The 26433-nt window shown below is 42.3% G+C and overlaps 1 protein-coding gene across 5 annotated transcripts in view; it reads left to right on the forward strand.

Moving 5' to 3' along the window:
- The window catches only part of LOC121434623 (membrane-associated guanylate kinase, WW and PDZ domain-containing protein 2), a 1272606-nt gene that overhangs the window by 832613 nt on the left and 413560 nt on the right, over positions 1-26433 (forward strand). For all 5 annotated transcript variants that reach the window (XM_041633542.1, XM_041633543.1, XM_041633545.1 and 2 more), the window contains 2 exons: positions 3171-3386; positions 20098-20308. In XM_041633542.1, coding sequence (XP_041489476.1) covers positions 3171-3386; positions 20098-20308 — 427 coding nt within the window. The remainder of the gene's footprint in view (positions 1-3170; positions 3387-20097; positions 20309-26433) is intronic.

Genomic DNA, 26433 nt, shown 5'->3' on the forward strand with positions numbered 1-26433 from the left:
TAATGATGATAATCTTAACACCTCGACTAATGATTTATACATTTCCACCTCTAGCATTTCAACTCACATATAATTTCATTAAACTAATTGTAGTAAAGGAATGTTACTATATAATTTATAATCATACCATACCAATAGATGTAATTATTTAGTAATGTAGATTCAGCAAGATCTGTGGCTTAATATTTATTTTCGCCTGCCTATGCATTTATTTATAATTACTAAGAGGTGATTTATCTAGGAATATTATAACTTAAAAATATGTGGAGAAAATATTGAAGTCTGTTATACTTTTCTTAGTTCTGTGCATATCTAAGAGCATAAAGCACAGCAGACACAATAAAACCATATTGTTCAGAGATACACAGGAGCTATGGACTGTTTTAGCACAATATCCATTAGATAAGTCTACATTGAAATTTTTCACAAAGTGGTATGATGAGCTTAGAGTTGTACTAGCCATTAAAAATGCTGAAATGCATGTTAATTGGGTGTGCACAGCAACTCGCCTTCTGGTTGGGCCTACATATATAAAGTTTTTGACTTATTTGAAATTCTGCAAATCAAATGAAACGTAATCCTTAGCCAAATGTAATCGTCTTTTCATATGCCTTCTTAAAGTGCCCTACACGCTGAAGAGCCACTTTACCTGCAAATATGAACGGCAGCGTTGATACCACGGCTGGTCTTCACACCAGCTGCTCAATTCGCTCCAGCATGGGGCTTCATCACCGCTAAATCCAGCACAGTCTTACATCTCGTGAGGCTCTTCCCCAAACACACCAGCTTCGTCTCAACAACAACCAGAAATGGAGGACCTGCAGACAGAGAGTTGGTTGTTGCTGCTTACTCAACAGCCCAAGGGTATTACCCTCTGGGGAGACTTCAGAGATAAGATGGGTCAAAGGAAGGGCTGCACCTCTAGCTTAGGTGGAGGAATTGGGCCAGTGGAGCATACACAGTATTATAAAAGACGATCTGCTAGGTTGGTCTATACAGTCAGAGACTAGCTCATCTATAGGCTGGGGATGCAGAAAATCAATAGCTAATGAATCTGGGAAGTTGAAAGCTTCAGAACAAGGGGAGCAGCAACAATCCCAGCTCTTAGATGAATGCCTTGGGGTGGACATCGAAAGTCCGATGATTCCAGAGTTTAATGTCTACAGGTGACAGCAACAGCCATGTGGGAACTCACCCACAAAGCCTGGAGCCACGTGTCCTTCTGGCTTTCTCTTTTTCCTACTTTTGTTTCCCTGAGCCCCAAGCTTACTGATCAGAGACACCCACATTCAGGGTGAGTCTTCCCTCAGTCGTTCATAAGGCAATCACCCCAACTCTGATCTACAAGTCATCTTTTAATGCATTTGAGTTGGTAGTCATCACCGCCCTCCATGGTTGAGTCTCAGCCAATAGCAACCCTGCTGGGTGTGTTCTCCGGACTTGAGCAAATCAGAGCTGCTCAGCAGAGTCTGGAATTCATTCCCTCGAAAGCAATTTGTGCAGATTCTACTGCTGGACAGAGAAAGCACCTATCACAGGGTGTGCGGTAGAGGCCTACAGTCCCAGCACCTTGAACGGGAAAGGTACAGTCAGGAGTTGAGGCTAGGTTAACCATGCAGTGAGTAGAATCCCCTCAGACCCCGCCTTTAAACAAAGTCAACCCTCGTCCTGTCCTGACTCCTGACTCCTTTGTCTCTGCTCACTTTCCAAACACTTATTGAACACTCCCCTATCTTTTTAACTGGCTCACACCCATCACATTCTAACTTTAGTAGAATAGGTATGGCTGCTTACAAGCTGTAATGGAAGGGACCTTAGCAATCATGGCTCTTCCCTGTCTCACATAGAGAAATTGAACCATATTGAGGTTAATGAATTTGCTTCCATTACCATGATCCAGAAAGACTCATCTAGAGACTTTGAGAGCTGTTTCTTCACAGCAGGCTGCTATTCTAGATGATCTCAGTAATGTCTGCAGATAGGCAGCCTTCTCTTATGTCTTCCTACCAGACTTGGTCCTGTTGTCTGTTACAATGCTTGCCTACTTGATGCCGGATTTGGTCTTCCATACCAGATTACTAAGCATTTTGTAAGATAAAGATCTCAGTGTAATCATCACAGTTTCTCACCCATGCACTGGAATGTTTGGGTGCACAGTCAGTACTAATAAAGACCTTAATAATGGAATACAGGAGACGGCAATTACTCAGTTAACTGAATATAGGAACATTGGTGTGAAATTGGAGCTAACATTTGAAAATGATTTCTCAAAGTCACATATTCTTTGGCAATCATATTTTGCACATTTTAAATAAATGATTTGCCTTGAATATGCAAAGGCAAACATACAATTCCACTATTTCCCAGGCATTTAATGCATGTCTGTTATATACCAGCTTCTCATTATAGGGATAAGTACAATTTTGAGGGGAAAAAATAGGGTGTGGATATGAACCAAGCACATTTATGCATGTATAAATATTAAATAGCATGTTAAAATCTAAAACATGTAAGCATCAAACAAACAAAAACATAAGGATTTGTTTCTATCTTAATGAACTCTCCCAGACCCAGGAGGAAGGGAAATTATCCCACAGCTCAGATACTCTAGTTATGAGAAAAGGGCCATGACAATCTAAAGGATAAGGAGAGGAGGAGGTCTCTGCCCACAGCTCCAGGAGCCACGGCCCTGGCACGGAGGACACCAATCAGAACCCTCAGCAAACAAGAGGAAAGCTAAGCATCCTTTGCCTTTCCAGATTGACGTGGAATTTGAAAATAATAACAAAACCAAAGATTACCTTCCTTTACTCCTCAGGATTAGCACTCCTTTTTAAAGGCCTAGATAGATTTGAAGGTTTAGTGTGAAGTTGGCTTAAATAGATTTGAAATTAACCATTTGCCGTCTGAAAATTATGTATGCAGCTCCAGCTTGAAAGGTCAATGCATTGAAACATTCAACGGTGACGGTAGCATCAGCCTTTATCGTGTGCCTTAAAGCACAGTAAAATAGAAATAGAGTTCTATGCTATGTGCTTATAAAACCATATATGTGAAATGCATTAATTGATGGATACATATAATACAAATTGATATAATTTCCACTCTTTAAAGCCCACATGCATGGAAGAGAAAGCTCTAACTCCAGAATGTCTGGGTGTCTTTTGCAGATAACTACTACGGCACCCCGAAGCCTCCAGCTGAACCGGCACCGTTAGTATTAAATGTGACAGACCAGATACTTCCAGGAGCTACTCCGAGTGCCGAAGGGAAACGGAAGAGAAATAAATCAGTGAGCAACATGGAGAAAGCAAGTATAGAACCCCCAGAGGAGGAGGAGGAAGAAAGTCCTGTGGTCAATGGGAACGGCGTAGTCATAACACCAGGTCAGTCTCTGTATTCTTCATGAGATTATCAGCTTTTTGTTACATATATGTGTGTGTGTATGATGTATATATACATATATATTAAAAATGTGGTTTGTTTGTATGTGTGCACACATGTGTATGTGCTTGCATGTGTGCGCATGCACTCACATGGGGGTTATGGTTACAGTTGCACATGTTTGCCTGTATGGAGATCCTAGGTCAACACTGGTGTTTTTCTTTATGGCTCTTCATCTTATTCTTTGAGATGAAGTCTCTCACTTAGACCTCACTGATTTGGATAGCCTAGCTGCTCAGAGAATCCCCCCAGATCCTCCTGTCTCTAGTTCCCCAAGTGTTGGGTTACAGATGCATGATGCCACCCAGGTTTTACACGGGGACTGGGGCTCCTAGGTCACTCTGCTGCTCCAGAAGCATCTCCTCAGCTCCTATTTGGTGCTCTAGGCTTGTGTGTGTGTGTGTGTGTGTGTGTGTGTGTGTGTGTGTGTGTGTATTCAAGCACATATGCACAATTATCTTTAGAAAGAGAAGGTTGTGGTATCAAATAGCAAAGACGTGATTCTTTGTTACTGTAGGATTTGGGGGTGCAAAGAATATTGCCCAAGACCTTGTGCATGCAAGGCAAGGACCCCACCACTGAACTACATTCCTAGCCCATAAAATATAATCCCATATTCAAATTACTAGTTCGAATTTTGGACTGTCCATTCAATATCCTAAATTTGCAAAGAGAAAGTAGTTCATTTTGGTGAAGCTTCTAAGCAGCCAAATTCGGTCTGTTGTTTGTAAACATATGGAATATAGTTTTAAGAGTATAACTAGTTTTTACCCAGAGATACATCCCAAGCTTGACTTTACTCCTGTGTCCTTCTTAACATTATCAAGTTGGCGATCAAAGTCGTCATTGGTCCATGTATCAGCAAATACCTCAGGTTCCTGGTCTTTGTGACCTCGTCAGTTGCAGCAACCATCTAGAGTCTTTCAGATCGATACTGTCTTGACTATAATTTTTGTTATCATTTTATATATAATATATAACAATATGTATGTTATATAATATATAACAATATATATGATAAACATATATCAATATCTTTAAAATACTATATTTTCCAAGTTTTAATCTATACTTTTATTGTTTCTTGGTTTCTTTGTTAAGTTTATTTTGTTTGTTTGCTTGCTTGCTTGCTTGCTTGCTTGCTATGTTTCTTTGTTTTGGAGAAAGGGTATCACCACATAGCCCAGGCTGGTCTGGAGCTCCCTATGAGTCCCAGGAAAGCCCCAGACTCACAGTTATTCTCTTCATCTGCCTAGTGCTAGGTTTCTGCGTGAGTCTTTATGCCTGGCTTCATCTTCTAGCCTTTTTATAATATAAAGTACACAAAAGCCTAGTTTCAAATACATATTTTTATAGATGAAAGCATCTACTCTCCCAAACTTTGAAAATTTCAAAATAGATAGACGGTTAATAGTAGTTATCACCTAACCATTGAATTCCTCAGAAAAGCGAAGTTCTGTAAACTTAGTAGATGGGTGTTTGGACTTCTTTTCTTACATGAGTTATCTGCTAAAGTTTTCTGGAAAAGGATTCACTATTATCTGCTGGCTTCCTCTCAGCAGCCATGAGTAAGTCCAGGGCAAAGACACAGAAATGAACATATATCTTAAAGGCTCTCTGTTAATACCCACACAATGCCTGGAGGAGTGGCCCATGAGCGCTCCCCAACAAAGGGAATACAGTATGTGGGCACAGAGCTGCCTTCTCCAGGCTCCCAAGCCCGCAATTAGTGCAGATGAACTGCACCTCCCGGAGAGCAAACAGAGTGTCCCTTATGTGATCTCTGAGTGTCCTCGGCGATGATCTCAGTTCACCGTTGGGGACCTGCACCCCAGTGCCGGGATGCTTGGCACGCTGGCTGTGCATGCTCCATCAGTCCTGGTACTGTGAATGAGACCCTGTCACTCTCTGAAGAATAATGTCCTCCGTAGTGAATCTCGCTGTTTTCCTGTGAATAATGCCCTGCTCTGAAACCGCCACAGTGCCTGTCCCCTGCTTATTTTTATGTGAGTTCACAGAGGCTGTGGATTGTGTGTGCACTCAGATCTTCCTCTGTTTTTTTCCTTTTGTTTTTGTTTCCTGGCGTGACTTAATTTTATGGTTTGGCCCCAAGTACTATACTTGGTTTTCTCTCATTTTGTCTGGGGGAAGGGGGAGGAGAGAGATGGGTAAAATTCTAGGACTATTTCAAACTAATTCTCTGAAGTCTAACGTTCTCTGTAGAAAGCATGTTCCATCTTAAAAGCATTACGTGAAAATTCAAACTGATCTACCGTAAAGTGCTGGGATGTCCAGACGTGACAGCCAATCAACAGGAGAGCCACTTAAGGGTTGGTTCTGAACCACACAGTGAGAGCTCACACAGTCTTCAGAAACATCCTTTTAAATCAAAGCAGGCCCGCGTTCAAACTACGTGAAAGCAAGGTCTTTATGAGATCTCTTCTGGTCTTCCCATGGATTTGGGGTTTTCAGGGCCACACTCAGCCTCTGCGCAGGATTTGGGGGCTTCTCAGAAGGCTGACACGATTTGTATATGACAGACATTTGCTACATGAACGGAGAAGGCAGGACAACAGCCGGCAGAGGAACGCCAGAGTTGCGTAGATTGTAAACTGTTCCCAACCCCTAGGAATCTTCTCCCTTCGCACCGGTATTTACCTCTCTGTCTGTTTCTTGTGCCCTACTGACACTTGGACTGCCTCCTGCCTCCTTTGTCACCCACGGGTGCTCTACCTGAGCTGACTGCTGGCCTTTCTCTCAGAGGAGGAAGGTCTCTGGGTAAAGCCTGCCTAAGCGCCAGCCCCATGGCTGGAGGGACCACTTTGCCTTTTTCTTGTTTTTATTCCTCTTGTACTCATCAAAAAATACCTTGATTCTGGTGTGAGCTTACAGAGAGGCCCTCCAGTTACCAAAGGAGAGAATGCAGACGGAGCCTTCTGCTCTGTCTTCCAGCCCTTTGGAATTTCAGGTTTAAACTAAAACTATTGTGATCTCTCTTCCCCTTCAAAGTTTAAAGACAAGCTATAAGATGTGTTACAAATGCAAATCTTATGTTTTGTTTCACATCTTACTATGGCTCTTGGGTATTTTCAATGTGTGTATTAACTTCTATCACCACAAGTTTGCTGAGGGTTCAGGGACTTGTTCCTGAGTGATAAATGTCTTTAGAATTAATTACATTATAAAAACCACAAAGCACACACAATTTCACAGCCATGAGGGCTATTATTCCCATTATCCCATTCTACCTTCATTAAAGTGTTAAAAATGAAATACTGTAGAAGTAATAAATTTATTAATTAAGGCAGCTCTGCTCCCCGATAATGGGACATAATTTCCTCTACTAATATTCTCTAGTGATTCTTTTCCATTTAGTTTATATATTCCGGGAGATACTTTTCCTTGTCGTTTTCCACTTACAAACCTTGAATATTCTACTTTCATAATTTCTATGCTATTCTAGTATTGTGTACAATTGTGGATTTCAGATAAAGTTGCAATACAATTTTGAAGCATTAAATCTCCTTTCTCAGTAATTCCCAGTTCCCTGACTGGCCTCCTGAGTGGATGAGTCCCAATTTGTTTTTAAACGATAGGAAATAATTTCTTTACAGAATTGGTGGCTTTTGCTTCCTCAATTGACCTAGCATCTACAAATCTAGAAGCACACTCAACCATGACAGTAACCTGCCCTTGTTCTAGCGGGCTATAGTTTGTGTTTTCATCATGGCCTCAGATAATGAAGGGAAATACCTGTGAGCAGCTCAAAAGTATTGATTTGTCTAACTGCTTAAGATACACACACCCTCACATACACACACAGACACACACATGCAAGCCTGCAAGCCTGTATGTGTGCGTAGATGCACCTCACATGGCTAAGGACCAGTACTCTAGTATCCCGAGTTTTGAAGAATTTAAGATACTTCTTTCAGAGATCATAACTCCTTCTAAATCATTCCACCATCAAAACCAATTAAATCTTAGTAATCAATATGCAAAGGAAAGTTCCTGAGGTACTGGAAACAATAGTCTTCTCCGCTGCCTGGATCCCTGCAGCGCTGAGAGCAGCAATGAAGAAACTGCTTTGCTGGTTTTCTTCCTTGTAGTTTAGGGTTCTGTACCACATGCATGTTTGCCCACATCAAAAAAAGCAATCTTGTTATGGCAAGCATAAATATTCACAATCTATACAGTCTACAGGTATTGTAGTGCCCACAATTCTCCAGATTTTAGGAGTTTGGGAAGAAACTAAACAAAAACCTACAAGCCTAAATTCTTTTAATCAACTGGTTATATAGAAAACAGGAGGACTCTACATGACAGCTTTGTATCTGAACAGTTCCTCCACGTTTCTCTATATATGACTATGGCAAAAAGATAGATAGATATGCTTATAAGCATCAAGTTATGTTATAAATAAGATAAATACTTAATAATCATAAGTGCTTATTAGAAACCAATTACAGCAATAGCTGCTGCTTGTTCAACTGTCACCCCTGAAGTGTTTGTTCATGAGCAGGAATTTATGGTTCCTGTTCTCCCTGAGTACTTCAGCACTGAGCACCAAGGCAGGCGTGTACGGTTCCAGTACTAATTGAGGATTTCAGCATTCAGCACGGATACAGGAGTGTGGCTCCAATTCTAATTGAGTCTGCTCACCACAAAACAAAGTAAAAACGTTGGATCAACATATTGAACATATTTTCGAATGGGATTGTTAGATTTTCAAAGAGCTAAAGACCTCTTCAATCCCACCATGTCCACCACCACGGCCAGTTCCATCAAAAACCAGAAACCACGGTGGAAGAAGCCAGTACCAGGGAAACTAGTAGCATGGAAGGCTTCAGTAGTGACCTGGGAAAGCAAATTTTTGCTGAAATAAGATCTGGGGACCTGTGCCTCTGGTTCTATTGTCTGGATTCTCAAAGGTGCTAATGTAACAGCAAGTTCATAGCTCTGGAGCCCAAGGCCAATGGGAAAAATAGATAGAGATGACGTTAGGGAAAATGTGTAGTTCCTCGGGATGATGTTTTCTCCTTTAGTTAATCCTGTTATATATCAACTGGACCGGATATTGGGAGGAGCTCAACTTATGAAAATAGTTTTATTGTTACTTTACACACGTCTTTTAAAAATCCCCAAAGAACTAAAACTCTTAGAAAATTGTCCACATCCTGCTTTTCTAGGTCAAAATCATTTGTGTTGGGATAGACTGACTGGATTTAACAACCCAAGATAGCTGAGCGTCCTAAGCAGTAACACTCAAGGTAAAGACAGACAACGTTTACCGCACATCAAAGGCATCCCAATAGCATTCCATTCTAAGGATTTCCTAGACAGGCGCAGTTCATCCTTACAGACAGACAAGGCCGCTGCCTCCCATGCACACATGTTCAACATCACATCTTGAAAGAAAGATTGAAACCCACGTCACCTGACTCAGTTCCTACTCAGAGGTCAAGCTGCTGCTTTTCCTGAGGAACGTTTGTTCCTCTCTCAGAACCACACAAAAGAAAATAACTTCTAAAATCCAAGCGGTTCTCCTTCTTATAAACTAGAAACGTGTTCCTTTTGCAAATATTCAGCACCTATGCTTTCTTACAAAGGAATGATATGAAGGTGAGGAGAAAATACTGAATTTATTCAAATTTGTCGCATAGCTGTAGAAATACAAAGCACAGTTTTTTTATGGAGGGAAATAAATTTGGAAATATATATGGTTGTTGGTTTCAAAACATAAAATCAACCATTTCCTCTTAAACTTAGACATCTTCACAATCTCCCTGATTTCACGGTGCAGCACCTACAGTCGCTTTGCATAATGAAACACATTGTGTGATCGTCATTCTCTGTTGTCAATTTGGCTACCTCTGAACTTAGCTAAAAGCCAAATGACTGGACACATAGGAGAATTTCTGTTTTCTTAATTAAATCATCTGAAATGAGAGGACCCACTTGTAATCCAGATTTCTGAGGGTGGAAGATCCACCTCCTGATCTCTTGAGGTGAGACGGTCCACCTTTAATCTGGGCCACACCCTCTGCTAGCAGCCCCGGGAGAGTCTTCTCTTCAGCAGCCACCTAGCTCAAGGAGCAGACGCTCAGACTGAAACCTTCATTATAATGTTGTCTGAATTACAGCAAGAATTGAAATTCCAGCCGTGGAGGGTGTCCGTCCATGGTTACAGTAAATGCATTAATCAGAGAACAATTAATGGCATCCTGTGGCTTGGGCCGGGAAATGTGGGAGGATCCTATGGAAGCTGAGAACTTTGAATCCTCAAGAGTCTCAAAAGTTGATCTCTCCCCTCGGCAGGTGTACCCCTACCTCAACATGCTTAAATATTAGATTGAGGAAATTAATCCTTCATTGTCTACTTAACCAGCAGTGACTGTCTCCTGAGGAGATGCCAGGCAGGACATTACCAATGTCCCTCAGGGCCAACTAAGAGTTGCTCAGACTTGAGGCAAAGCAGAATCCTAGAAGGGAGGTAGAAAGGGTAGTGCATGAGGAAGTGTGCAACACTACTAAAGAGCCAAGTGAGTGTGTTAAACACTCGAGCAGAAGTATAGGGAGTATATCTGTGAATGGGAATTTTTTTATTGTTTTTTATTGAGCTCTACATTTTTCTTTGCTCCCCTCCCTGCCTCTCCCCTCCTCTTCAACCCTCTCCCAAGGTCCCCATGCTCCCAATTTACTCAGGAGATCTTGTCTTTTTCTACTACCCACATAGATTAGATCCATGTATGTCTCTCTTAGGGTCCTCATTGTTCTCTACGATCTCTGGGATTGTGATGTGCAGGCTGGTTTTCTTTGCTTCATCTTTAAAAACCACTTATGAGCGAGTACTGTGATAATTGTCTTTCTGGGTCTGGGTCTCCTCACTCAAAATGATGTTTTCTAGCTCCATTTAAGGAAGTTGGAAAGAACATAGAACTGGATCCGGCTGAGTTTATTGATGGGAGCCCAATGAATGAAGATTCTGAGCTTGATAAAGAGGCATCAAAAGTCTGTTTGAATGGTTGGCTGAAGCACTTGTCAGAAGATGGCCAACTAATGCGGGGGAGGGGGGAAGCATTATTGGATCATGGCAAAAGGGAATCTCAGCTGGTGATTTCCAGACTTGAGCATGTTTGCAGACAGAAAGCCGTTAATGGACAGACAAATTCCCCTGAAGAAGAACCTTGACAGAACACCTGGAAGTTTTACAGTTGACCTTTCTTCATTTCTTCCCCAGTAGGACCTGCGGTCTTTTACAAGGGTAACTAACTGTACAATGAGGAAAGGAAACGGTTTCCAGGGGTCTGAATTGACACTGGCACCAGGAGACCCTAAGAAACACTGTGAACCTCCAGCTAAAGTAGGGGCTTGTGGAGGTCAGGTGATCATGGAGCTTTAGCTTAAGTCTGGCTAGCAGTAGGTCAAGTGGGTCCCTAAACCTAGCCACAGCTGCTGCTAAGTGTCACATCTGCCAACAGCAGAGACAAACACTGAGCCCCTGACAGGCACCTCTCCCTGGGGTGACCAGACAGTCACCCTGTGGCAGGGTGACTACATTGGATCACTTCCTCTGTGGAAAGGTCAACACTTTTTCATCTACTGGAAAGATACTTCAGGAATGAAAGTATGCGCCACTCCCCCAGGAGAAAACACAGAATGGGTGGCAGAAGGGAGTAGTTATAAATGCCAGCTAAGGCCACATGCCAGAAGAAGGATTAGAGTGGACACGAGTGTTTCTGTCGTATTTTGTTAGGAATGTGTTTATACAGATATTTGTGTTCTCTTCCCTCAATTTCTTTATGGTGTAACATCAATTAAAAGAATATCAATGATTATCATATTTAAAATTGTGATACTAAAAGAATGTCCCTCAAGGGATAGTGCAACCTATTCTGAATTTATAATGCATTTGTGATTGTACAAGAGATAGTTATAGCATGTGAGGTGTAATTATGAACTGATTAAATATATAATGCATTTGCAATTGTATGTAGAATAGTTATGTTAGATGTAATTATAACCTGATTATTTTTAATATTTGAAATTAAGCATGACTTAAGAAGATATGATTGTGTGTCAAGTTGACAAGGGTTGAACAGGTGATGTCTATTATTGGTTGTCAACTTGACTACATCTAGAATTAACCAAAACTCAAATGGCACACCTGTGAGGGAATTTTTTCCCTAATTAAACCCTTTGAAGTGGGAAGACCCACTTGAACCTAGATTTTTTTCGTACTTTTATATTTTTATTAATTATTTAACTTTTCCCAAGCCCATTCACAGTTTCCTCTCCCTCCCTCCCCTCTTCCCAGTCCCTTCCCACAATCCTCCACCCGCTCTTCATTCTGTCTCTTCAGAAAAGGGCCTCCCATGTATATCAGCATGCCCTGGCAGATCAAATTTGCAGGAAGACAAGGTACCCCCTCTCTCATTAAGGCTGGGCAAAGCAGCCAAGTAGGAGGAAAGGGTCTCAAAAGGGTCAGTGACCGTCCCTGCCACCCTGCTAGGGTCTCACGAGAAGACCAAACTACACACTGTGATACTGGGCAGAGGGCCTCAGTCAGTCCCATGCAAGCTCTCTGTTTAGTGGTCCAGTCTCCAGAAGCTCCTATGAGCCCGAGTTAGGTGATTCTATGGGTTTTTTGTGGTGTCCTTGTCTCCTCTGGCTCCCATAATCCTGCCTACACCTTTTTCACAGCCTTCCCTGAGGTCCACCTAAGATTTGAGTGTGGGTCTCTACATCTGTTTTCATCAGTTTCTGGGTGAAGCCTCTGATGACTATTGGGCTAGGCAATGAACTAGGAGTATAGAAGAGTATCTTTAGGAATCATTTCATTAACTTATTGTTTCTGCCAGTCATGTTTGGTTTTAGCCTAGGTATCTGTTCTGTCCAGTCTCTGGGTCCTGGCTCCAGGCAGTGTCAGGACTGGGCTCCCTATCATGATCCTGGTCTCAGACTGGACCAGTCATTGCTTGGCTATTTGCATAATTTCTGCACCACCTTCACCCCCCTCTTATCTTGTAGGCAAGGTAAAGTGTAGGTCAAAGGTTATGTGGCTAGGTTGGGGTCAGGTTCTTATGATCCAAACTTCAGTGAGCTGGAATGTATAGAAGAATACCGTTCGCATGGAAGATCTATTCATTTTCCTCCTTCTAATAGTCAAGAGTCTTTCTGTTCTTAGTGGTTCATTTCTGAACCACTACCAAGGTAGTATGCAGCTGCCAAGTACTAGTTCCCCGTTAGGTAAAGGGGTTAGAGGATGGATTCACACAGTGAACCATTGTATGAGCTGAATCGCATCTCCTGACCCTTCAGCATGTGACTTTACTTGGAAACAGGACAACTAACTAACATGAGGTCAAACTGGAGTAGTGCATGCCCCTGATCCCGCGCGGTTTCTTGGAAGGCTAAAGTCATGTGCCACAAGACAAGGAACTAGCGAGGAAAAGCCAGAAACAGCTTCTCTGCAAGTGCTGGAGCCGGTCCTGAAAACACCTTGATAGAACTTCCTGGTTTCCAGACCGATGGGCAGTAAGTGCCTGCCGTAAACCAGTGTTCTGAGGTCGGACTTGATAGCCCCTTCAAAGTCCCTTTGACTCTGTTTTACTTAGCTTATTTGCCTGGTCTTTATTAGACTTTCAATAAATGTCTATAGATCTAATTAATTAAATAATTACTGTCAGCTCTTCTTTCTCTCACTGACCTCTTAACCGGATCGCCCCGAAGAGTTGTGCTGGCTATTCTTGCTTCTGCTTCCTACGGGGTTTCCCTGGAAAATTCTGTATGACTCTCACATATTATGGGATGTCATTAACAGATCATCACAGTGGTTTGTAATAAGGCACTTCTCCATCCCCAGAGTCCTTCCATTTGAAGGAAGATACTACATTCTACTGAACTGGTCCCCAGACTCACTCTACCCAGTGAAAAATGGAATGGCTGCCCTAGCGGTCCTAGGTAGAACAACAATTTGGCTTACTGAGTTCAGCTCCTCCTTTTTCCTCTTCCAAAGGAATCCAGCCTTTCGATATTGTAAAATGATGTTGTTTTATATATAAATGCGTTATGCCCCATCTATCGGTGCCCCTGCTGGCAGTGGGCTGGATACACCTGTGAGTCTACATATTCTATTTCGCTCTTCTGGAAATCGGTTCTGTCCCTTACAGGAAGGCTTCCCCTGGTTCAGTGCTGCTGATAGATGAATTAGCCTGCTTCTGGGTCCGCCAGAAGCTTCAGACTCTCCCTGGGAAACGTGTTTCTATGTCAGCCTTTATGAATAACAAACGTGAGGGTGTTAAGATTCTCCGCTCCCCTCCTTCAGTTTTTTCCCCATTTATTTTGTTCAGGTGGAGGAGGCTGGTGCCATTTATTGTCTCCCTCTCAATCCAGCTCCCAAAAGGCCTGAACAAAGGGACTTTTCCCTCCTCCTTTAAACCTTGTCAAATATTTTGCACATTATAGGAATTTAATGCGTGTTTGCTAATGTGGTGATTGCTTAAAGATAAAGAAATGTATCTAAGCAAGTGAGTCCAACTGGGGAAGCTATGCTGCATCATCCCCGGCTCAACAACAAATAACACAACAGATAAAGACTGTGGTTTGGTTGGCAAAACATTACTTTTGGGGAATAATGGTGTTATTATAACCCCAAGTTTATTTGGTCATGGCAAACCTTTAAAAAATATTTTGCATTTATATAGTATGAAGGTTTTTGCGTTTGTTTGTGGGAATAGGATCTGAGACAAAGATTTTTCTGTATAGCTTTGACTCTCCTGGTACTCACTCTGTAGATCAAGCCATCCTCCAACTCAGAGATCCCCCTGCCTCTACCTCCTGACTGCTGGGATAATAGGCACGCACCACCTCACCTGACGTTTCTTTCTTCCCTCTGAGCATGCGTCTGTATATCTACATGGCGTGGTGCACATGCTGAGTTCAAAGAAGAACGTTCAGGAGCTGGTTCTTTCCTTCCACCTTACGGCAACCTGGGGTTAAACTTGGATTCTCCCTCTCGGTGGCCAATTCCTGATCACTGAGCTATTGCACCAGCTTGAACGTGACCTTGAATGGATTCTTCTTCCACATATTGTTCGCTGCCATAATTCTGCAGTTCCTAATGAACTGGCTTCTTTACCATCCTTCTCCCATGGACACCACATTAACTGGGAGCGATCACAGGAGATCGCTATGCTGTTGGTGCCTCTCAGTGCTGGGTCCGTTCTCCACTGTGCTCTTCAGAAACTCGGACCACCCTTCCATCTGTCCTCTTCCCGTGCTGCATTCAGGTCTGCTGAGTCCCCACTGTGCCCAGGCTGCGGTCCTCAGATCCTCAGATCCTCCTGTGGCTGGTGCGTGTGGCTATAGCTCAGGTCCCTGCAGAAAACATCCTTGCTTCCACTTCCCGTGAAGTCTCCCTTGGCAAATGCATTCACTCGTTTAAATTATCACTCCCTCCAGCCATCTGCTGCTGCCTTTCAAGTTGACCCTCTCCACCCAGGAACTTCCTGACTCCATGTCTCTCTCCTCGGTCTGGCAGGAACCTCTAAACTAGTATGGTAATCTGTGCCGTGGTCTCACCACCCATGGGGTCCTCCGTACCTCCTACAGTCTCTGTCTCAGTGAAGCTCCGGTACCCACAAAGCTGATTATAACTTCCCTCTTCTTATTTGTCTTAATTATATAAAATTCTCTGTCAACCCACTTCTTTCCAGGCCTTTGCCTTGGCATGATTGCCTTTGGTCTGAGACATGAAAACAAGTTGCCTCTCATCTGTAGACCTGCTTCCTGCTGTCTGCGAACGCCTAGAATAGTTTTGAAGAACATGAACATCTAATATTTTGTCACACCGTGAGGACGATTTACTGCTTCATCTGTCAGGAGACCGTCTGAAGCATGAAGCCTGAGGGCTTGTGAAGAAGTCTGCCCAATCCAGCCCTGACGCATCTCTCTCTCCCTCCATTCTGAGAGATATCTCAGTCATAGCATGTTGGAAGAGAATCGTTCCCTGACTCTTAGCATGAGACTAATGAATGCATGCATAGGCACAACCTCTCACCAACGGGCGGGGGTGGGGGGAACTATGGATGGCAAGTTTGGGTTCCAACAAAGCAGGATTCGCGCCTCCCTTGTTCTCCCTTCCTCGTTGCCTGGCAGCAATGGAGTACTCAGAACATCATACGTGAGTACTGGACCAGAGAAGAAGTTCAGATCCTGGTGTGCATTGTAACTGTTCCGTACAGCACAATGTCCCGGATGCTCCTCCGTCACACCATGGCACGATCCATGTCTTGATGTGGCCATGCCGTAACCAGCTGCCGCCAACAGCACCTAAAGACATCGGCAGCGGCTCTCACGGTGTTGCTGTTGCGTTTGCGCTTGCGCACGCTACAGAGTTCTAGCCTGGAAGAATCACTGACTATATAACTAAAGACTAGTCTGTTTCCCTTTTCCCCTTTTCAAGCCAAACCAGTGGGCATTATGTGTTCTTAGGTCTCCTAATTCTGAAAAAATAATATAGTAAACTCTCCTAGATTAATACAGATAAGAAAAAATTGACCGAAAAATTTATATTGACACAAAGCTTCCATTCAATATTACTAATTTACCAAAAGATCTTTATTAATTTGTAAATTCCTAAAAATAATATACCCACTGAATGTAAAATCATATAAAGAAAAATTTTCCCATCACCAGTCCATTCTCAATGTTGACAGTAAGTTTAACATTTTCCCCAGCTATTTCTAATTTCTGTGGACGTATGTGCACTATCTACTAGTAGTATATATTGCTAATTTATATCCCCTGAAAATCAGTCTTCAACTCATAATTATAAAGACCTTTCCAGATCAATAGATCTGTAGCTGTAATTTTGTTGTTTTTAAATTACATCTTTTTCCATGATCATATAAACACAGTATACTGACGATATTCTGAATAAAAGCCATTATATGAGTCCCAGGACTTTATTACTGGAAACAACACTACAATAAATATGCAACAATACTTACTCAATGATATCTTTATTTCTAGAACAGATAGTCTCCAAGTCAGAAAACTGTATCAAAGCACATGTGCATCTGTGGGCTTCATTTTTTGGCTTGACTGTTTGCTTGGCTGTTGCTTATTTTCAAACAGCGTCACAGGTTCCAATTCCCAGGATGGGATTCTATTCCTCACATCTCCCCTCCTTGCATCTTTACTTGTGAGCCTCAGGAGGACCCTTCTTCCAGCTTACGGCCCAATTGTCCCTTTGCAGGAATTTCTGTAGAATTTTCTTTATCGTTTTGTTCCAGGGTTTCTCCCTTGCTCGACACAGGACTGGCCCTGCTGTGCTCCAACAGATGCCTGTGTTCTGTTGTTAACGGGAAGATAAGCTGCAGTGGGGGAAGCAGAAGCATCAGCATCTCAAAGATTAACATTAGAAAACAGCACAAAAGTGACCCCATGAAGTCTCTCTCTTGGCCAAAATGTTTGTTCCCTAATCTCATCCCAAGAAAACAGTTCCTGAGTTGTCTTATTCACCTACCCACTGATGAACCTCTGGAAGGAGACCTTCGTAATATTTCTTTCCATTTTTACTCCCAAACCCTAGACTTCATAATAAAGGAGAGAAGTCCATGCTTCAGCAGATTCCCAATGCACTTTTCTTCCCCTGTAAGAACATTACCTTTAGTAAGCTTTCCAAGTTTCCCAAGATGTGAATTCCAATTTGCATTTAACCCTAGATTTAGTATTTCTTGCTTTATGTATGTTTTTTTCTTTTCCCGCTGTATTTTGAGATCTACATTCTGATCAGATACCAGGATACAGGTAGAGTAATTCTTCAGGGAAGCTTGCTGGCTTAAGTAAGACTGCATTAGCATAGATAGGTGGACCCTTGGCATGGTGAAGTTCTTAGGTTTCTGTCTTTATTGACTCCCTCAGGTTAGTAAAGAGATTTTCAGGCATCTTTGAGCTCAGTGTTGAACAAAAGGAATACTCCCGTTCTGGTTTACATATTTCCTAACATACAATCGTGTTTCTTGGATGTTTTGTAATACGAATTCTAATTGGTATTAATAATAAAAACCTAGAGACAGATATTAGGGTTCAACCTGAAGGTCAGAAAAACGAAACAACCAGCCACTGACTCTTACCTCTACCTCAGTCTGAAATGATGATCCTGCTTCCAGGAATCTTTAAAATGAGGCTGCAGCTGAGAGCCATCTCCTCCCATCTTATATTCCTCTTCAGGGATGGGATTAAAGGTGTGCACCACTACTGTCCAGTTTCTCTGGCAAGCTACCGAGGCAACTGGGATTGAAGGTGTGTGTCAGACGTTTTGATTGAGGAAACCATTAATGGAACTAGCAAGAAACCTGGCACTAGAAAAATTGCCAGCAGTCCACAAGGATGAGCACAGCTAAGACCCTAAGCAAGAGAGCCGAGAGCGACCAAACTGGCCTTGCGCTGTAGTTAGGCTGATGAATACCTTAAATAGAACCTTCATCCATCAACTGATGGAAACAGAGGCAGAGACCTGCAGCAGAGCACTGGGCTGAGCTCCCAAAGTCCAGCTGAAGATTGGGAGGAATGAGAATATGAGCAAAGAGGTCAAGACCATGATGGGTTCACCCTCTGAAACAGTCTACCTGAGCTAATGGGAGCTCACAACTCCAGCTGGTTAGGGAAGGAACCAGCATAGGACCAAACTAGACCCTCTAAATGTGGGTGACAGTTACATGGCTGGGGCAGACTGTGGGATCACTGGCAATGGCACCAGGCAGGACTTATCCCTATTGCATGTACTGGCTTTGGGGGAACCTATTCTCTTTGGATGGATACCTTGCTCAGCCTAGATATAGTAGGGAGGCCTTGATCCTGCCCTAAAGCAATGTGCTTTACCCTCTCTGAGGAGTGGATGGGGGTTGGGGGTTAGGGAGATAGAATTGGAGGAGGGGAGGGAAAGGGAACTGGGATTGATATGTAAAAGAAAAAAAAAAGATAATTGTTTTGTTTTTTTTTTTAAAAAAAAAAAAAGGTGTGCATCACCACTGCCTGGTCGACCAGTGTAGCTGTTTTACTCTCCGATCTTCAAGCAAGGTTTATTTACTAGACTACAAATGAAATATCACTGCAGTGTCTAATATACTAATACACTTTTTAACATTGTAGTAAAGAATTTTTACTTAGATGTGTGTGGGGATCTGGGTTTCACCAATCTAACTTTAGGTTCAGTGCAAACTAATACTTACTTGACTAGGTAAATTTTCCTCTATTGTTTATTGGTAACCTATTTCTTACCCATCTGCCCTTCCCCTTGGTGTGTGTGTGTGTGTTTGTGTGTGTGCGTCTACACATGTATTTGTACCCCTGCATGTACTCAGAGGCCAGAAGACTCTGTCATGGGTTCTACTCCAGACCTCTCTCCCCCCTGTTCACTTTAAACATGATATTTCACTGGTCTTAGAACTAGCTGGGGTTTTGGCTAGGGTGATTGACCAGTAAGACTCTGTGACCTTCTTGTCTCTTCCTACTGTAGTGTTGAGATTATAGGTAGGATAACAGGTAGGGTGGCCATACCTAGCTTTTTATGTGTGTGCTGGAGATACAACAGTGGGGGTCAGTTTCCAATACATGTACAGTAAATCCTCTTCACCCCCGAGCCACCTCCCCAGCTCACAGTTCTTCCTGTTAGAAAATGGTGTTTTTATTATTTGTGTGTTTGGATAGGGGTTACAGCAGAGGCTAGAAGAGGGAACAAGCTGGAGTTTCATGTCATTGTAAGTCACCTGATATGGATCCCAGAAGTGGAACCTGGGTCCTCTGGAGGAGCAGTAGGAGCTCTAACCCCCAGAGCCATCTGCTATTCACTGTTCATTTTTATTATTCTAAAAGTTACAGACTTTACCGTGAAGGGCCACACCTCATTTCTTCTGCAGTATGCGTCTGCTTTAGCTTTGGTTCTGTGAGTTTTCCATGGCAACTGTCACAAATCACTAGATGCATAGCATCTGAATATTATCAGTGAACGATATTCTAGCTCCGAAAGTTACAAGCTGACATGGGTCATCACACACTAACATTGACACGCTGTCAGGGTTGGCTTCCTTTCTGGTGTCTCTCAGGAAGGAAGTAGTTCCTTGCCCGTCCTACATATGAAAGTCACCCGTGTCCAAAGCCAAGCAGACTGTAACACCTCCATCTTCTCTGTAGCCAAGGATTCTTCTCATCTTTTCTGTCTGACTCTTTGGCTTTTAAGGTTGTTTGCGACTGTAGTGAACTCACTTGAGCAATCAGAGATAATCTCCTGTCTCAAGGTCTTATATTTTAAAATATCGACAAATATTCTTTTCCCATGCAAGGTAAATATCTAGGCATTAGGTCATGAATGTCTTTAGATTATCAATATTTTGCTACCACACCTGTGTTAAGCAAAGACCCTATTGAGTAAACAACAGTATTTTAATTGAATGATTGACAGCAATGATGAATGAACCGTGGACTTAAGTCAATGTGCTGATAATTTCCATAGTATTTTGCTAGTGTGTCTGTTCAGAACTATTCCCTACTAGTTTTTGCGGTACTTCATCCCTGGCTCTGCTCATTCCAAACTTCTTCACAGTTTCTGTGGCTGCAGCCACTGACTGTGGGCTCTTCTTCTTGCAGAATCCAGTGACCATGAGGACAAAAGTGCAGGTGCCTCAGGGGAGACGCCCTCCCAGCCTTACCCTGCACCCGTATACAGTCAGCCTGAGGAGCTAAAGGACCAGGCGGATGACACGAAGTCGGTGAAGACCGAGGAGAACGAGGACTTGGACCCCTTGCCTGATAACTGGGAAATGGCCTACACGGAGAAAGGCGAAGTCTACTTCATTGAGTGAGTTTCAGGCATTTCCTCCAACATTACCCCAAAAACCATAGCAAGAAATTAGTTGTATTACTAATGTAGATATGGACAAAGAAAACATGGGCGTATTATTATTTCTGCTAACAACTCAAAATGAGATAGTGCCTCCATAGAGATAAGATAACAGATACCCATAGCAAAGAATGAATGAAGTAACTGTCACACTTTTAACAATGGGATATTAAAGAGACAAATCTCCATGTGTTGTTATTTTCAGATTAAAAGGACTCTCAATTCCTCATGTTGGGGTGACCCCCCCAACCAAAAAATTATCTTTCTTGCTACTTCATAACTATAATATTTGAAACTGTTATGAAGCATAACGTAAGTATTTTTGAAGATAGTTTTACCAATGAAGCCACGATCCAAGATTGAGAACTGTAGCTATAATGGATCCTTAAAAAAAAAAAAATGTTTGCCTGCTGCCTGCACAGACATTTCCTGTCAAATGAGAAATATCCAAATGCAATTTTGAATGATTTATCCGATAGAGAATGCCCATTTTTTTCCAGGCTATGTTTAGATTACCTTAACAAAAATAGCTAATACGTTAAACATTCACACTCTGTTCATTTATTTCTCACATTATGTAGGTGATGCCTACATAAATCAGTAGCTACTTGCCAAGAAGCCATGTACCTGCAAAGCTGTTCTCAGTATTCCATCCTATCTCCAATATGTAAGCAAACATTGGCCAGAGTGAACTCTTATATTACTTTGTGCTCGGTGGCTTTCTTGAGCAGAAATACCCTATCCCAGAGGCTGAATGTTCCATAGAGAAGAGTAGCCATGGGGTTAATCTCAACTGACATGCTTTGGGAATCCTATTACATTGCTTCTTTGTTGGGAGTCAGTTGAGACACGGACACAAAAGAGGCTACAATTCGTTTGGCAAAAAAACCCAACCAACCAACCAACCAAACAAACAAACAAAAAAAGAGGCAACAAGAACCTATTTGTTTACTACATCTTCAAAAATGGTGTGGACATTGTGTCTTCTTTTTTTAAAAAATATTTATTTATTTATTATGTATACAATATTCTGTCTGTATGCCTGAAGGCCAAGTGAGGGCGCCAGACGTCTTTACAGATGGTTGTGGGCCACCATATGGTTGCTGGGAATTGAACTCAGGACCTTTGGAAGAGCAGGCAATGCTCTTAACCACTGAGCCATCTCTCCAGCCCCCAACATTGTGTCTTCTTAAATAATGCATTTTTTTTGTTTTTTTTTTGTTTTTTTTTGTTTGTTTTTTGTTTGTTTTTTTTTTTTTTTTTTTTTGTTTTTTCGAGACAGGGTTTCTCTGTGGCTTTGGAGCCTGTCCTGGAACTAGCTCTCTAGACCAGGCTGGTCTCGAACTCACAGAGCTCCGCCTACCTCTGCCTCCCGAGTGCTGGGATTAAAGGCGTGCGCCACCATCGCCCGGCTAAATAATGCATTTTTAATGTAAGGTTTTGAAACTGGAATCACATATGTGAAAAAATGTTACAGCTTTGTATGGTTTTAAAATCTGTGCCAGGGATTAATGAGAGAGAGAGAGAGAGAGAGAGAGAGAGAGGAAGAAAAAGAAGAGGAGGAGGAGGAGGAGAAGAAGAAGGAGGAGGGGGAGGAATAGAGGAGGAGGGAGAGGAGAGAGAGAGAGGAAGAGAGACAGAGAAGGAAGGAAGAGAGAGAGAAAAGCAGGGAGGGAGAGAGGGGTATACACACAGAGGCACACATACACAATATTTCTTTTTGTTGCTATTTCTGTATCTTGTTAAGTTTAAGTAAATCATCATTAATTAGGTCCAGCAAACAAATTTTTCAGTTGTTACCTAGAAGACAAAATATTTCAGAAATGTATGGGAAGAAATATAAACTAACAAAAATAGGCTTGGTACACTACTTCCAGGCACAAAGCTTGGACTTACTTTGGTAGATGTTTTATAAAATATTGGATACGCTTTATATTTCCCTTCATACCTGTTTTCCTGTGCCTGCGCAAGATTCTTGGTTAATCTCCAGTCCCAAAATGTTAAGTTTATATCTCTAATAATGAAAACAATATTTATAATATAATTTCTTTAAAAATATTTGCTAAATTCATGAAAAGAGATGAGATATAAATTCATATACTCATATTCTTATGAAAAAAATCTTAGGAATATTGTTTGAGAAGCATTTCCCATAAGGGCCATTGATAATAGCTTTGTATTGCTTATATCTGCATATGGAAAGCAGTGAAACTTTTAATAAATAGCATCTTAAAGCAAAAATATCCAAAGTTGATTAACAATAGCATGTATCCAATCTAATCATTATGTATATTAAGCCTCCATTGGTTCCTTTTTTAATAATAATATAGAAGACAGATAAAGTCTTTGGGAAATGAGGTAACTGAGATAAGTGTGTGTTTTTTTACTAATACAGCGTAGGATGGAAGAAACTTATATGCCTTAAAACAGTTTTTGCTCAGATTTTAGTAAACTATAGTCAGCAGCCTGAGTTATCCTTACTCTGACCTGTCTAACCAGCAGTCCTGAAGCGTGAATGTCGGTGTACACATCTCAAGAAGCCCTTGTCGCAACCTCTGCCGATCCTTTTCTGGAGGGCAGGAAGAAGCATTGCATCCGTGCACACATCAAACTTAAATTGTAAAAGAAAACAGTTCCGAAACTCATACAGTCTTGGAAATAGGTTTCGGTCCAGGTGACAATATATGCAGAAAGACAGAATAAAACGACAGGAAACCGGAAGAGAATGGGGAGGATTCATTGTATAGCCCTAAGAACGGGGTTTGTATACTGACTGGAGAAACAAGACAAGGGAGAAACACAGAATGGGGAGTAAACACAGGATGAACTGTGGGAACATTTTAGGTTCTGCTTCTGACAAATGCTGTGCCTGTTAATAGCATCATTTCGTTAACTTAATTTTTTTTTTGACAATGTGTGGAATTGAACCCGATGTTTTACGCCCTACTCCACAATGCTCCACCCTGAGCTCCAGCTCCAGCCATTAGTTTAGTACAATTTTGGATAGAACTCCCAAGACCCAATATTCATATGCAAATTATACAGATATGAGTTCTTTAAAGGGCTTTATTCAGTGGGGGGAAAGCCAGCTTTGAAGGAATAAAATTTAATTTGCCGGTGACTTGAATAGAGAAGCTAAGTTGGTGGGAAGAACATTTTTCTAGTGGAGTTATTGTTGCCTGCTCGGCCCACACACTCTCTTGAACCTCGAGGCACATGCAATTTAATAGACCAAATGCCTGCCAAGTACAGGGCAATCAGCACGTTCAGGAGAGTTTAGGGATTACAGCCTTCAAAGAATATGGGATGTTTTCTTCTAAATGACTGGCAGGAGATTGAACTAGATCCCTGATAATGACCAGAGGGAAGGAGAGAAACGGCTTCCGAGGAAAAGCAGAAACAACACATAGGTGTGGGGTTCCCTTCAATCTGGGTTTACATCCATCCCTACCGTTCCATGCAACTGTCATCCTAGCCCCCTTGAGGCTGCCAACCTTGGCTTCTGCGTCCAAAGTGGACCAGAGTTTCATCCACAAAGGCTGTTTAGCGGTACAAGGTGAGAAGGAACGATCAGAAGGAAGAGGTGGTGTCTGGCTTTGCCCCACAGTGACTGCTGCCCTATCGGTAGCTTCTCCAGATGACATGGAGCGTGTTTGATGTGAGAAGATGAGCCGTTATCACTTACCCTACTGCTTCATCAGCTTGGCAAAGGTTAAGGTCACAAGGTGTATGGGGATCCCCAATCCACTTGCAGGTCAATCTGTGTGTGTCTTCCAGGGTATCTTGATATGAATTTGAACTAGAATCGTGCATTTGAGTCAAAGTCCAGTTCCAGTTTATTATAGTCTGCGGTGTGTAGTTTAACGTTAGAATTTGGGGTAGATATATAGGACAAACCATTTGTTTTAGATTTTCATCCAGATTATTAAATGTGACATCAACTAAACCTGCATGGATTAGCTGATGGGTTCTTTTCACGACCGTTTAGCTTCATCTCTAGTGACATGTAAATCGAGACATTACTGTGATTCAAAGCTCCTGGAAATACATGTTCCATTTACCCACAAGAATAAGAACAGTCTCTGTGCAAATGGAACCCAGATAGGTCCATCTCCATCAAAGCACAGTATGAATAAGCCCATCTGTGGAGAGCACCATGTAGGATTATACGGCACTAGCGTTTCCTTTGCATGTCATTTTGGTGGCGCATGTCTTGGATAGATGTAGAAAATTGATGCCAAGCACCTAAATCTGCCCTAGCTAGGGAAGTGAAAAGAAATGTCTTCCTTGAATTCGAGAAAAGATAGCATTCAGATTGGGGTGGGGTGAGGGGAACTCTCAGTGATTCCATTCTGTGCGGTTTCCTGACCAGCATTAAATCCTACCCTCAGATGGAATTATTAAGGTTTAAAATACAAAATTGAAGGGAAGAGGGAAAGCTGTTTAGTGTGCTGTCTTCCAAATGCATTAAAAATATCCCCTTTGTAAGGCATCTTGGAGGAGCATGCAAATTACAAGGCTGCTAAGAGCCCCTATTGAAAAATACTGTGCTGTGTCTTCATGTGATGTTTAAGACAATTACTGGAGGTAACTACTACCCACATTTCTTTCAGAATCATTTCTGAAGAACAGCTAAAAATACTGTTAACTATAAGAGACTCAATCTGTCAAAATGTATTAAAGTGACACACTGCCAACTCCAGTTCAACCTAAAACCTCGTTCCCTAATGAAATGCTTTATATAAACTCAGGAAAGCTGGGACACTCACGGCTCTCTCCTAAATTAGCCCGTATTGGAGACTGCACTAGTGTGATATAGAAATGGTAATTGGACTCTCGTGGAGGCACACTAATGGCTCCTGAAAATGTTCCATAGATATGTTGGCTTTTACCTAGAAATTACTTTCCTCCAAAAGGGATAAAGAATTTGAAAAAGCCAAAGGGTGGGTCACAAGGGGGGGCATTTCTGTCTCCTGCTTACCTCCCAATGTATTCCTCTACCTGATACAAACATGGCCATCAACACACGTGTGTGCCCACCCCACACCCACACACACATGTGCACACACAGGCTCCTGTGCACTTTCCCCTGAGGCCAGTGGCGCTCTTCTATTATAAAGAGATAGTGGCGTGCCTACTGCCGGCGTTCTGACCCCCACATTATGGATATTCCAAACTTCAACCTCAATGCAGAGGAAAAGAAAGGATTATGTTGACATCTGGCTGGGACCAGAACGTGTCCCCAGTAGTTCCAATCCTCTTGAAACATGGCACCAACAGACTTCATAGAAGTCAAATTGAGGGACAGTAGAAGCTGGCAAACGTGCTAGGTGATTTACGTTTTGGTCAATTACAGGCATTACCTGATTGGATTAGAGTTCTGTTCAGTGTGTCTGTCGCTGGAGGGTTCACACACTTGACGGGAGTAACAGTTAATATTTTCTCCTTGCCTCCCATGCGTGGCAAAAGGAAAAGCGGATTTTCTTCAGGATCTGGATTTTCATCACTCACGGATCTTGATGCCTGTGCTAGTTAGTTTTGAGGACTTTTGTTGTACTTTTGTCAACTGGACCCAAACTACAGTCACCTGGGTAGAGGCCACAACCTCAGTTGGGGTGCCCTCCTTCAGAATAGCCTGTGGGCATTTTCTTTATTGATGATTGATTGATATGGGAGGGCCCCGGCAGGCAGAAGCAATACATGGGCAGGTGGTCCTGGGTGTAGAAGAAAGGAGACTGAGGGAACCGCAGAGAACATGCCAGAAAGCAGCAGGCCTTCATGGTTTCTTCCACAGTTCCAGCCTCGAGATCCCGCCATGACTTCTCTGGACTGTAACGGAAATGTAAGCCAAAACCCTTTTTTCTCCAGAGTTCCTTTGGACAACAGTGTTTGTCACAGCAATGGGAAGCCAAGTAGGGCACGGCTCAGTAAGCAATCAAAGGACAGCCGTCTAGAAAATGTTGCTCAAATAATACTTGGATACCTCAGGATGGCTTTTCAAAATCCACCTTAGCGCCACCCCCCCCCCCCGCCCCTTTGTCCTGGCTTGAAATCGCCTTTGTGTTTTAGTAAACACTTTCATG

Source organism: Microtus oregoni, unplaced genomic scaffold, assembly GCF_018167655.1.
Source record: "Microtus oregoni isolate MIOR12 unplaced genomic scaffold, Mior012 000044F_ref0000062, whole genome shotgun sequence".
Lineage (NCBI taxonomy): Eukaryota > Metazoa > Chordata > Mammalia > Rodentia > Cricetidae > Microtus > Microtus oregoni.